General features: G+C 39.8%; 4 protein-coding genes and 1 long non-coding RNA gene across 8 annotated transcripts; 1 reads left to right on the top strand and 4 right to left on the bottom strand.

The window, feature by feature from the left end:
- Positions 1 to 4: 4 nt before the first annotated feature.
- LOC104807308 (F-box protein At2g16365-like) lies at positions 5 to 3032 on the bottom strand. Of its 2 annotated transcripts, none has more exons than XM_010532523.2 (4): positions 2765 to 3032; positions 1345 to 2307; positions 1205 to 1230; positions 5 to 1004 (listed from the first exon to the last, which is right to left on the bottom strand). In XM_010532523.2, the coding sequence occupies exons 2-4, from the start codon at positions 2234 to 2236 to the stop codon at positions 375 to 377; spliced, it is 1548 nt and encodes a 515-aa protein (XP_010530825.1). In that variant the 5' UTR covers positions 2237 to 2307; positions 2765 to 3032; the 3' UTR covers positions 5 to 374. The 2 variants fall into 2 exon arrangements, with proteins under 2 accessions (XP_010530825.1, XP_010530826.1); XM_010532524.2 differs by having other exon boundaries at positions 2807 to 3031.
- Positions 3033 to 5250: 2218 nt separating this feature from the next.
- LOC104807311 (protein RER1A-like) lies at positions 5251 to 7724 on the top strand. 3 transcript variants are annotated; one of them, XM_010532527.1, is made up of 5 exons: positions 5251 to 5350; positions 6035 to 6392; positions 6797 to 6977; positions 7065 to 7148; positions 7419 to 7724. In XM_010532527.1, the coding sequence occupies exons 2-4, from the start codon at positions 6043 to 6045 to the stop codon at positions 7122 to 7124; spliced, it is 591 nt and encodes a 196-aa protein (XP_010530829.1). In that variant the 5' UTR covers positions 5251 to 5350; positions 6035 to 6042; the 3' UTR covers positions 7125 to 7148; positions 7419 to 7724. The 3 variants fall into 3 exon arrangements, with proteins under 3 accessions (XP_010530829.1, XP_010530828.1, XP_010530830.1); XM_010532526.1 differs by lacking the exon at positions 7419 to 7724 and having other exon boundaries at positions 7065 to 7343; XM_010532528.1 differs by lacking the exon at positions 7419 to 7724 and having other exon boundaries at positions 6040 to 6392; positions 7065 to 7343.
- Positions 7268 to 9761, bottom strand: LOC104807310 (probable pinoresinol-lariciresinol reductase 3). The gene is made up of 5 exons (XM_010532525.1): positions 9524 to 9761; positions 9089 to 9223; positions 8590 to 8827; positions 7692 to 7895; positions 7268 to 7600 (listed from the first exon to the last, which is right to left on the bottom strand). The coding sequence occupies exons 1-5, from the start codon at positions 9716 to 9718 to the stop codon at positions 7434 to 7436; spliced, it is 939 nt and encodes a 312-aa protein (XP_010530827.1). The 5' UTR covers positions 9719 to 9761; the 3' UTR covers positions 7268 to 7433.
- Positions 7916 to 8583, bottom strand: LOC104807309. The gene is made up of 2 exons (XR_770742.1): positions 8141 to 8583; positions 7916 to 8062 (listed from the first exon to the last, which is right to left on the bottom strand). It is a non-coding gene; the product is annotated as an uncharacterized LOC104807309 (long non-coding RNA).
- A 493-nt stretch (positions 9762 to 10254) lies between the features above and the next one.
- LOC104807312 (transcription factor bHLH63) lies at positions 10255 to 12204 on the bottom strand. The gene is made up of 7 exons (XM_010532529.1): positions 11896 to 12204; positions 11623 to 11796; positions 11371 to 11505; positions 11177 to 11248; positions 10836 to 11028; positions 10631 to 10710; positions 10255 to 10447 (listed from the first exon to the last, which is right to left on the bottom strand). The coding sequence occupies exons 1-6, from the start codon at positions 11905 to 11907 to the stop codon at positions 10685 to 10687; spliced, it is 612 nt and encodes a 203-aa protein (XP_010530831.1). The 5' UTR covers positions 11908 to 12204; the 3' UTR covers positions 10255 to 10447; positions 10631 to 10684.
- Between the last annotated feature and the right edge of the window lie 13 nt (positions 12205 to 12217).

The raw sequence follows: 12217 nt of genomic DNA on the forward strand, positions 1-12217 counted from the left end.
CGGATACATCAGAAAAGAAAACTTAGTTATCTGGAATCGTTTGAGGACAATCTCCAGTTTTGTTCTTCTCATGTAGAAGAGAACTGTGACTTTAACATCTCGCAAAGTGTATCCCAACATTGCAAGCGACGTACTTATACAAAAAAAGCCAGGATGGCTTCCACCCACCATAAAAACACACACCACAAAGTAGGCTGAGTTAAAAAGGAAAACTGTCAAAATTCTTACAGGCTCCTCCTACTTGATCAAACTAAGAACAGTAGAACCTGTCTTTTAGCTCGTATCTCGTGTCATGATCTCCCTTTCACTGGATTGTTGAGCATGTTCATCTGGGAAAGCTTCCAGATTCAGCTGCAAGATCAGCGTTTAAGCCTTTACCTTGAATCCGAAGTATTCCAGATGACCAAAGATCCGCTCTTTCTCAGACCCGACGGGCTCAACCCGATCAGCGCTTTCCCCATCAATGCCATGGCTGCAATACCCGGAAATTGCTCCTTCTCTATTTCCTTTGAGGCATTCGTATTCGTGTTCGGTTCACATTTAGCTTCTTGCCCAGCTGCTATATGAGATTTCACACCACTGTTCTTACACCATCTCTGAATCCATGGGTGCTGAAGTGTTATCTCCTCCCCACCTACCTTCCTGTTCTTGAATTCAGATGTTGAAGGTTCTTCATTTCTTGTCTCAGGATTGACCATTCCACGTTTCATGATTCTGTGGAAGAAATCATTCACCTTCTCGCCTTTCGATGCTGAAGGACTCGTCTTGAGGCGTTTGACCCATAAGCTGCAAGGTTCAGGGTCTGACAGTACACGCTTTCCCTGTTTCGGTAACTCGGTGTTGGAAAGAAAGTGTTCCACTTTCATGGTTTGAGTCTCCGAGGTGCTTGTCTCTCGTCCATGGCTACACACTGATTTCTCCCCATTTGGAATCACAGGTGGTTCTTGGTTCATGTCAGGTATTTCGACCCGTGGAACTGGCGATTGCATTTTTCTTCCTTGACCCTGCAAAATTCTCGAGACCAGACAGGTTAAAGCTCCGGACTTTGTTATCCGTGGAAGAGACAGTGTATGAGAATATACAAGATAAAGCCACTCCATTAACAGAATTCGATATATGCTTGCGGGTATTTGGCTTCATCAATCCCGTGGAATATAGAAATTCTAGCCTTACGAATAAGAGAGACTTGCAAAGAGAACACTACCTTTGGGGACAATGGAGAAGTGGAGCCTGCCAAGAAGAAGGAAAACCAGTTTACGATGACTCGGTAGTGAATCAAGAAACGAAAGACTGTAACTGTGTAGCTTAAGAGTTAAGAATTCAATCTACATTCTTAGTATTTACCAGAAAGGCGAATCCTTTGGAAATTATCCATCTCCAAGGTACCAGTCTCAGCCAATGATGATCCCTTTCTTGCACAAACTGCAGAACTTTTAACTTCGCCAATTCTTTTCGACCCTTCTTCACAGTCTTTCGAGCTTTTCAGAGATTTCAACCCCACTCCTCGATGGTGGAGATCAAGATTAGGAAATATATCAAGAAACCCACCAAACATTTTCCTTTTCAGTTTCATGGAAACTCTCGAATCTCTTAACAGTTGACCGTCTTCTTCTGACAAATTAAGACCAGTCCTCTTAGTAAGGAGGATGTGTCGGGTACTGGTTGCCTGAGACAAACTATAAGGCTCTCTGGAAATTCCGTCAACCGAATCAACTGCCGTGTAAATTTTCATTGGACTGATCAAGTCGAGTGGGTTTCGTGTACTCTTCACTTGCCCGGGAATGTGAGGACTGTGATTTGAACTGAATACTTCTTTCTGCTCAAAGCTCGGTTCCAGTAAAGCGTTTCTCCGTTGTGGATGAACCCAGGACGCCCTTCTGAAGGGCATAGCCTTAGAGCTCGAGCCCTCACCTTCATGGAAAGACACTGTAGTCTCCTTTCTCAGAAAAGTTTGAAACCCAGTCCACATTGTGCTTTGTACAATCCTTGTAGCTTCATTGCCATGTTCTCTTCCAAGATTCTCTTCAGCTTCAACAACTACAATTTCAGGACCAATCACTGAGGATTCCTTAGAACATTTGCCATCTTCCTTGAGGGATAAACGATTCTCACTCGGTTTGGGCGCCTCAACACCAGGCTTGGTCCAACGAGCCAACCAGGAGGATTCATAAGCATGGACAGCATTCTTGCCCGTTCCAATGTTATCCTTATCCAAACCCATAACCTGTTCAGACATTGTACCTTCACTACAGACCTTCTTGTCTGGAACCAGAATAGCTTTCTACATAGTCCTAATCAGTACATGGCCTGTGAATCAACAGAGAAACAACAATTCAAGCATGAAAAATGGGATCTTTCACATATTTTTTCAGCTCTATCGCATTAAATGTAAAACCCATAAAGTATTTCATCCAAAAATCACGACAAAATCAAATCAAGGGCTTAGTAGAACACCGAAAAAGGCGAAAATTTTCCAGAGTTCATGTTCTTCGATTCCAATACAGCCAAACCCTTCAGGAATCGAGCAAATCGGAGACGTTTAGATCAAAATTTCATCATGAAAAACATTAATCTATAACAGTGTCACTAATTAGTAACTCCATCAATCGCTTAACGAATTCAAATCTTGGTGCAAAGAATGAAAAAAGCCCAGAACTTTGCTAAACGCAAAATACAAAACCCAGAAGAAACAGATTATAAGATAATACCACAAGCCGCATCATTTTATGTAAATATAGCGAAAAGTACAGAGATTTATACCCACCGATGCAAGAAGAAACAGGTTATAAGATCATAAAAGACTCACTCTTCACACAAACTCAGAATAACGAAGAAGCCCGACGGCGAGAAAAGTGAACACAACCGACAGAGAGAGAGAGAGAGGGAGGGAGAGATCAATGGCGGATACGTGGAAGGAGAGAGTCCGATGAAAGAGAGTGATAAGACGAGACGAGGTTTGCTTTTCACCAAAAAAAAAGGAAATGCTTCAGAGAAAAGATCGTGTCTTTGTAAGAATATACAACTCAAATATCTCCAAAGCTGAAACTATAACCTCGTATTCAATTTCTCGATCATCGAATTATTGAATATTTAAAATACGTATATATCTTTATGATGAAAAATACATTTAATATTGTTTTCATTTGACGTGTCGAGTGTTGGGGGGAAAAGACAAATTGGACGTGTCCCACTATGTGCCATATTTTCTTCTTCGTTATGCGTTTATGGCTCACGTCTTCTCTCTCGTCTTGCACTTTCACTTTGATCATATCTCTTCACAAATGCCACAAAATTATCGAAAAAATTAAGTGGTTAATATCCGAATATTCACTGCATAATCATAAATATACAAATATAAACGTTTTCAATTTTTATTAGAATTTTATTTTCAAACTATATAATTGATTTAAATTATAGAATATACTTTTATTACAACATAATTTATATTAAAAAGGTTCGTAATTTGAGTCAAAGACATTTTTTTTTAATTTATGTTCTTTATTAATAATGTACAAAAATTGGTATTTGAGATATGATATTATAAATGATCTGCAAATTTTCAATTTTGTATAGTCTCTATTTGACATGATATTATAAATTCTTCTAATATTTTTTTTTCCTATTTTGTTGTCAATTACTACACTCTGTTTCATTGGAAATGTAATTTACAATTGGACCGCCTAGGCAGTAGGCATATTAAAAAAAATACAAATATAAAAAAAGGAAATCGAAAAAAAGAATCACGTGACGTGGTCTTGTCTGTGCCTTGATCCGAGGAACCCTAAGGGACCTGCTTTGCTTGTGTTCCTTTAATAATGTAATCGGAGCCTCCTTTTTTGGATCTCCCCCTCATCATTCATCACCGATGTGTGTGTTTTCCCCCTTATTTAAAAGTTGTTCTTAGTGGCATCTAACGAATTAAATTCTATTATGTTGTGTATATTTATTTATTAATTTGATGTTTTCTTGTATCAAAAAATTGAGTAGGTCGATTTTCAACGTAAGATTCGAATTATTTTTTGTATGGCAGTCTACATTAGCATATATATACACACACATAATAATAATAATACTTATTATAATCATTTTAAAATTTTAGATTGATCATAATATATATATATATATATTATACTTTCAAAATTATTGAATTCCTTATATGAATCAGTATCTAGATTATCTGTCAGCATGTTTAAAATAAATACAAAGACATATTTAAATTAAGTAGATAACAATTAAATAAATAAAATTATCCAACAGATCGTGGGCGATTGATAAGTTTGGGGTAGGAGGTAACTCCACTTTGAGGTTGAGTGTTCGATTCCTAACTGGTGGAGAGTGAGATAATTTTTGAATTTATATGATCTATATACAAAGACTTCTTCCGGATCGGAGGTTTATCTAGTTAGCGTATCCGAAGGATAGCAGGGAGTCCTATAGCGTAGGAAGCAGCCCTTTCGATGTAGAGAACCCGGCCCAACGCGACCCATTGGGTCAGAGAGTTTTAAGGGTTGGGCTCCACATGTTTTGATGGGTTTGATTTCTTCTTTATTCGTTTAATACATTGATCCATGAAATATTATTAGAGGCGAGAAATAAACCTTCAACTTGATTTGCTTATTTTCATTTTTTTTTAGAAAAATAATATATGTTTCATTAACATATTTATTCGCTTATATTCAGTTCTTGTTCGGGATTAGATTTTATCGGTTCATTTTCTAAAGAAATTACAAATTCTAGTTCAGTTTTTTTCTGATTATTCTGAATTTGAATTATTTTAATGTATATTAATTTTGTATCGAATTAGATATGTATATTTGGTTTTGAGTAAAAGGGAAGTACTCGATTAAACCATTGGTTTGTTTCAAGTAAACCGTAACCGCACGTGTATATTTCACGCCCGACATGTAGGATGTCATGTTTGATTTATAAAACTAGGTGATTTAATAAACAAAAACCAAAACTTAAATCCATATTACAACAATTATTCCCCATTTTGATTTATAAAATATACTGATATCACTTCAAAGATGAATACAATAATTTTTTTCTAAAGATAAATTCAATTAATGAGGGATTACACCAAAATTTAAGAGATTTAAGTGTTTTTTCCCCTCTCCTATATATGAAATCTTATCAATGGATCAAGGTTTTAAAATAAAATATTAAACTTTTGGGGTCAAAGTAGAATAATCAAATAAATATAGTGATCTGTTTGGAATAAATTCCCAAATATATCACTCATCCCTCATTTCTTCTTCCTCCGTCGGTTCTCACATCAGATCGATCTGCTCGCCTTCGTACTCCAATTCGCGCCATCTCCATAGCTTCACGAAACGCTAGGTCTTCTCAGGTCAGCTTCTCGTCTTCCTGAGCCGGTTAACCCTAATATCGTGTTTTTATCTTGTTTATTCTCGACGCTTCGTTTTCCGTTTTGGCTGGACTCACCCTCACGCTTCCTCGTGATTTGATCCATCGATTTTCGTTTTCTGTGCTGGTCATTTAGTTACTGTCTTAGTCTGTGTCGGCTATGGCATCTTTGAGCTACGTTTGTTTAGTTTTTTTTTTGCTATCCCTACATTGAGTTTCCTGGGATTTATGATTGCTATGTGAAATTTAGGGTTCTCATGCATTGGGTATAGTTTATCTCTTGTTTGCATGTTTCTTAGCCCTGATTTTTCTTCTTGGTTTCCAAAAAAGAGGAAGCAGGGAGTAAAATTTCGAATCTGCTCATGAAGAAGTTTGCGGTAGACCGTTCTAGTACGCAAGATGCTGAACACAATGCTAATGGTTCTCATGGAGAGTGTATGAATGTCGTGTTAGCTTACTTCTGGTGAATCACAAATAATGGTTTGTTTTAGCTACACGTTTAATCGGTCTATGAATATTGGAAATTATCATGTGGCCGTGATTACTAACTTGCCATTGTAAGTGGATGAACTATTAAAGCTAGATTGGTTTTAGTGCCTACCAGTGAAATTTGATGGTTCATTGAATTGACTTGGCCATCTTCTTGAATTTTTTGGTTTCTCGATAGCATAGGAGATGGAGGGAGTTGGAGGCGAAGCTGCTTCTATGGCATCACCTGTGCAACAGCAGGCGCATGAGGCATGGAGGTTGTATCAGTATTACTTAGACAAAACTACTCCTTACGCAGTCTACAGGTGGATCGGGACTCTTGTGATAGCGGCCATTTACTGTTTGAGGGTTTACTATGTTCAAGGGTTCTACATTATTTCCTATGCGCTGGGAATCTATATTCTCAATCTGCTGATTGGATTTTTATCGCCACTTGTTGATCCCGAGCTTGAACCTTCGGATGGTCCCTTGCTGCCAACAAAAGGCTCAGATGACTTCAAGCCGTTTATCCGTCGCCTTCCAGAGTTCAAGTTCTGGTAATTTTTTGACCCGTGATCCATATGTATGCTATATCTATTGGACTGTTATAGTCATATGTTATGCGTGAGTCGTATTTGCATTGACTGGACTGCTATTGAGCCATTCTGGTTTCTGCTGTTCCATGCTTGCCGTAGATTGATTTCCAGTTAGAATACCAAGACTGGTAAGAATGATTCATAAACGGCATGATAAGTGATACGCCTGAGAACTGGTTTAGTGCAGAGAGTTAGGTGTTTGCCTTAACTGTTATTACATCGTAGAAGGAATCCCGAAGCAATATCAGCTTGTTCTTGTCCTTAGGAAAAGTATCTGATCCTTCAGGTGTATATATGATGTGTGATTACATATCCTTAGCAACTACATGTGCCTGACTGTCTGTGATGAACAACTCTGATGACAGGTACTCCATGACCAAAGCATTCTGCATAGCATTTGTCATGACATTCTTCTCCTTCTTCGACGTCCCAGTCTTCTGGCCTATTCTACTCTGCTACTGGATCGTTCTGTTCGTTCTGACAATGAGGCGTCAAATCACTCACATGATCAAATACAAATACATCCCATTCAGCTTAGGAAAACAAGTAAGTCTCACCTACCCGTATAATCTGTTTGCATCACAATTCTATATATTTCTCTATCGATCTTAAATCCTTGTCGTTGTCAAACAGAAATATGGAGGTAAAAAGTCCTCAGGAAGTGGCCGCAGCAGCGGTAGCCGTGCAGACTAAAGCATATATGCAGCAGTATTGACGGTACATGGATTCATCTGTATTCCTTATCCCTTTAAACATGTACCCTCGGAACAGATTTGTGGTCAGTTGTGGGAGAAATGATATTAGAATAGATCTATGGGACCGAAATGTCATAGAGATACTACACAAAGCCATTCCATTTATTTTCCCTTGGATGTAAGCATCTTATCGCTTAACAAGTCCCATGTTCTCAGAGGTGATACAGTTCAATTCGATAAAACATTATGGTTAACATGAGCAGGTATTATATCAAAGAGATTGATATTGCAGGTCCGCAGCTCTGTATTACAGAAGAGAGTCTAGAAACTCGGAAACAGTTGTGTATCTGACGCTAGGGTAAAGCTCCGTACCATTCACTCCGCCTGAAGACTCGATGTCGAAGTAGGTGTGATCTCCTTTGACAAAGACCGAATATATGAACACGTGATCCATGTTTTCCGGATATGGCGTTCCTGCATTAGGGGGAAACAAAGATTTGTGAGTTCATTTCTTTCTGGCAAATCTGACAGTTTGAAAGTGTGTTAAAATGTTATATAAGGAGACCTTTGATAATCGCCAGAAGTTTGTCTTCAGGAACATAAGTCTTGTTTAACTTCTTCCCGATCTTGTGCTCCCACAAGTCGACGAGGTTGTGGAGGGAGCAAACGTTTCCGGGCGGTCTGAGGTACAGTGTTTTGTTCAGTGTCCGAGGATCGTCGATCGTGCTTATTGTAAATGCCGCTACATCAACGTCCTTCACGAAAATTCCTAATCCGAAAGAGCCAACATGAAAAAAAAAAGATTCAATATACATATAAAGAGGGCATGTTGAGGAAAAGTTCAGTGCGAGCAAATTGGGCTGGACATGGGTACTGGAACCCGCGGAGCTTAAGGGTATCTGTCTCATGGGTATCCAATATTCGGAATCCAAGTCGCTGCAAATACGAGATTGGGTCCTTAACAGGTGAAAACCTGAACTGCAGGTTCGAACTCAAGTTTTGTTAACCAATTACCCGTATCCCGAGGGGGAGAGAGGAGTGAGTCGGCGAGAGCGCAATTTCTAGAGGCGAGAGGGCGAAGAGTGATTAAGAGCGGCGAGGGGAAGACTCAAGGCTCTTTCTATATTTGAGTATTTTTTTCTCAAATCAGAAATTGGGGATTCGTTCGACTCCCCAGGCTTTGAAAGACGAGGGCAATTTCGCTGCCTTGCTGCGCTTAGGCTTTGTCGCGTCTCGCTCAAACCAGGTATGTTTCCGCCCCTTCGCCTCGCTGACCGCTCTTGCCTCAACCCTTTCGGCCTTTTGTCACTGGCTGGATACCCAAAGCCCGGCTACCCAGTCCTCGCGAGGCCGAGATTGGTACATCGAACGAGATATCTAAGGGGGCTAAAGCCAAGGTTGGGTACGCGGAAAAAATCAGGTACCCGGCCCACACCCACCCATACAAGCAAAGTGGTGCAAACCTGTTGTGTTTCCGTCTCCGAAAATTGTGACTTTATCAGTAGGAGGAGAGTCGAGGCCTGGTTGAACCAGCGAAGGAAGTAGGATCCTCATGAAGAATCCGCAGCAAATATAGGTATGAGGAATGCCCTTTGATTCTATCAGCCGCCTGATCTCAGCTTTTTTAGCATAGAAACCGTTGTCCAAACCCGATATCTGGATCTTATCTGCGTCGGCCCCAAATTCCGATGGAACAAACCTCTGCAACAACCACAAAAAACACTCCCAAATATGATATATGTACGCATTCCCTCAAACACAAAGACCAGGCCAAACCCAAATGAAATTTCACACAAGGATCGAGCCAAAAACCCGGTAACTTTTTCTGAGGCTCAAAACAAATTTCGGATGAGTTACGCATTTTGCTTATAACCCTTTCAAGGAGATGGCTTTGCAGTACAAAGCCTCGGGAAATGGAACGGGGTGAAGTTTGAATTGCAGCAGAGAAGAAATTGAAATGACCTTGATGGAAGCAGCTTGTTCGATGACTTTGATGAGGAGCTTCTGCTGAAGAACATGTTTTGATGGGATTGCACATATCACCACATCCACCTTCTTCACCGCTTCTTCCAAACTTGCCTCATCCTCCAATGAACCCTTCCCCAACCCCAAATCCCCAAAATAAAAACAGAGAGAGGAGAAAAAAACGTCATTCTCGAATTAACCTGGAAAAAAAAAGGCTAGAACGAGCACAGGCGCAAAAAAAAATCTCAACTTTGCAATGAAAATTGAGCAAAACCCCAAAAACAAAAAACCCAGTTCGATCTTAGTATTGACTCTTCAGAAAAACACAGTAGAATCTCGAACAAAACCATAAAACCTAAGTGTACACTGTCCTCTACAAACCCAATTGCTAAACACTTTATCTACTTAGTAATTACAGAGGGAGAGAGAGACCTTGAGGAGAGTGGCACCAGCATCGGAGAGAGAACGGATCTTCGCCGAATTGGAGAGATCGGAGAAAGTGGAATCTCTGATTAGGGCAAATGTCGGGTGACCCGATTCGACGCTGAATCGGATCAAACATTGTCCCAATCTTCCAGTTGCTCCGATCACCAGCACTCTGCTCTTCTTCTTCTGATTCTCCTCCATTTTTCACCTTCTTTTTTCCTTGCGATCTCTCACCACGGGACATTACTTCAAAACGACGCCCTGATTTGAAAAAAAAAAAAACAAACCGATGAAAACCGGTCGGTTTTCTTCTCGGTTTAGTATTTTGGTTTTTCGAACTTAAAAAGATTTATCGTTTGTAAAGGAAATCTGATTTGGTTCGATCGATATCTTTGTACAGAGCTGGTTTTATTTATTAATAGATAAATTGTTTATAGTAAATGAAATTTGCAAATTTTCGCCCCTTTTTTAATCCAAAATCCTAAAATTCAGTGGATTCCGCAAAAAAAAAAAAGTTTATTAGACTAAACAAATCAATAAATTATGTAATTGGTAAGTAATTAAGTTGTACATTTTGTTTCGATATTTTTACAAACTAACAGCGTGAGTCCAACACTGTGTAAATACGTGTTGTCATCAATGGGTGCATTGGCTCAATGAAAAAGGAAACGTTGAAATGGATAATATTTTTGGTAACACACTCTAATGATTCTCATTCATATAAAAGAGCAGGGAAACTCTATATTACATTTATTTATTTATTTATTTATTAAAAAGACAAAAACTATTTGCCTTTTCTCTCGTTACTTTAAGTACTTAATGAAAATGGAAACCCATTTAGCGATCTCTAACTTCTCAAAACATGAAACCTTGTCTTGATTACTCACTTCTTCTCCATGTTCGAGTTGCCTTGTTCTCTGCATAATTAACCTGCATAACCTGAATCCTAAGTCACTGATTATCTATATATATATATATATTCCAAAATATTATAATATATGGTTGTTATTACCTTCATGGTCCGTCTCTTTCTATGAAACCGAACAAGAAACTTTATATTTTATAGCTGTGCACCAGATGAATAATCAAAATACGATAAATACGGATACATACATGTGGATGGTTGGGCAGCAAGTTCGTGTCTCATAAAGATTCCGCACATCGGATTCAGACGCCCAAAGAGTTCGACCACTCTGCACAAGAATCAATTCAAAAACACACACACACAAATCGTTACGTTAAGATTCAAATATCGGTACACGCTGAGGAGGAATGAATGAATAACAATGATAACGAAACGAAGACAAAAATTTCTTACGTTCGTTGAAAGGTGGGCCGGGCATCCACGACAGATTGTCCGTAGTTCCGGCAACTTGGGAGCTGGAAATGAACTCCGTCCCAGTTCCTGGAACTGCTTGCTGGATTGGATTCAGGTGATCGTAACCGGAGTTAACTACCTCAGAAGTTGGCATCGTCATGCATGGGTTGTTCTGTCTCAGCTCGGTTAAAGCCTGGTTTCAATGTCGGAACGAAGCTTCTATATCATAAGCTCATGCATGCACGTAATCTGACACGGTTTATAAAATCTATCTATCTATACTCCCGACGTATACGAGTATAAATACAAACTTTGGCATCAAGATGTATTTTTTTTTTTACCTCGTCGGCCAAAAAGTCATCAACACTGTAGTCTGGATTCGGATTCAACTCGGCGATTTTCATGTTCAAGAACTGTGTTTTCACAGAGATTAGATGTTAGAAACCGGATATGATATTGAGAAAGGCGAAATACTTTGAACACAGAGAATATATATATACTCAGAGAAACAGAGATTCATTCCTGATGTTCAGACCTGGACTTGTTGCTGAAGCGACAGAACATAGCTTATGATCTGCTCAATAGCCTCTGCGTTCCCAAGGGTTTTGTCCAGTCCAGGGACCAAAGATTCAAGATATCTCGTCCTCTCTCTAATCTTCTCTCTTTTAACCTACACCAAAAAAAAACCCACCAATAGAAAACCATGATTTCACGGTCTCAGAACAAAAAGCTCGACACTTTGACTAACTAAATAGAAAAAAAAAATCAAGCCTTTTGGTGTTCTTACTCTCTCTGCTATGCTGTGGATGTCAGTCGCTCGTCCTGGTCGTGCTCGAACATGAACACAACCTTTCGAATCTTCCTCGTACTTGCTGACAACTTTTCGATTCGCGGTGTATGCTTCTGCACTCACTTTCTTCTTCATCTTCTTTTTATCCTTAGGATTTTCCTTCGCTTTACCCTAATCAAACCAAGGTTCCTACAGATTAGTACGTAGAACGGAAAAAGAGTATACGAAACTGAGTCTGTGAAAGTACATATGAAAACAGAGTGTTCTTGCCTGTGTGACCATTTGTTCTGTCGAGTTATCAGGTTTCCTCTTCTTCTCCAGCCCGATTCCGGAGCTACCGAGTCCAGAACTTGGCCTCGCGGTTCTCAGACACGGGTCGGGCTCGAGCGACCCGGCCGTCGTCACCGACCAACAGTTGGCGGCGCTGACGTTGATGACGCCTGAGATGTCGCCGCCCAGGGCGGAGTTGGTGACCGGTTGGTAAGGGAAGGAACGGGAGAGATTCCCGGTGAGCCCGTGATGGTAAATGGTCGGGTGGTTGGGCAGCGGTTCCTGGTGGTTTGTGGTACAAACGATTTGGCGCCGGAAGAGC

Source organism: Tarenaya hassleriana, unplaced genomic scaffold (assembly GCF_000463585.1).
Source record: "Tarenaya hassleriana unplaced genomic scaffold, ASM46358v1 Cleome13, whole genome shotgun sequence".
Taxonomy (NCBI): Eukaryota; Viridiplantae; Streptophyta; class Magnoliopsida; order Brassicales; family Cleomaceae; genus Tarenaya; species Tarenaya hassleriana.

Excerpts from the sequence above, each read along its gene's own strand:
- LOC104807311 (XM_010532527.1), top strand. The coding sequence starts at position 6,043 with ATGGAGGGAGTTGGAGGCGAAGCTGCTTCTATGGCATCACCTGTGCAA. Across the intron at positions 6,393-6,796 it reads CTTCCAGAGTTCAAGTTCTG|GTACTCCATGACCAAAGCAT; the intron begins GTAATTTTTTGA and ends CTCTGATGACAG. Across the intron at positions 6,978-7,064 it reads CATTCAGCTTAGGAAAACAA|AAATATGGAGGTAAAAAGTC; the intron begins GTAAGTCTCACC and ends GTTGTCAAACAG.
- LOC104807308 (XM_010532523.2), bottom strand. The coding sequence starts at position 2,236 with ATGTCTGAACAGGTTATGGGTTTGGATAAGGATAACATTGGAACGGGC. Across the intron at positions 1,231-1,344 it reads CCAAAGGATTCGCCTTTCTG|GCTCCACTTCTCCATTGTCC; the intron begins GTAAATACTAAG and ends TCTTCTTGGCAG. Across the intron at positions 1,005-1,204 it reads CTTCTCCATTGTCCCCAAAG|GGTCAAGGAAGAAAAATGCA; the intron begins GTAGTGTTCTCT and ends AGAATTTTGCAG.
- LOC104807312 (XM_010532529.1), bottom strand. Across the intron at positions 11,506-11,622 it reads TCCACAGCATAGCAGAGAGA|GTTAAAAGAGAGAAGATTAG; the intron begins GTAAGAACACCA and ends TTTTTGGTGTAG. Across the intron at positions 11,029-11,176 it reads ATGACTTTTTGGCCGACGAG|GCTTTAACCGAGCTGAGACA; the intron begins GTAAAAAAAAAA and ends CATTGAAACCAG.
- LOC104807310 (XM_010532525.1), bottom strand. The coding sequence starts at position 9,718 with ATGGAGGAGAATCAGAAGAAGAAGAGCAGAGTGCTGGTGATCGGAGCA. Across the intron at positions 9,224-9,523 it reads CTGGTGCCACTCTCCTCAAG|GGTTCATTGGAGGATGAGGC; the intron begins GTCTCTCTCTCC and ends GGGTTGGGGAAG. Across the intron at positions 7,896-8,589 it reads CGGAGACGGAAACACAACAG|GAATTTTCGTGAAGGACGTT; the intron begins GTTTGCACCACT and ends CTTTCGGATTAG.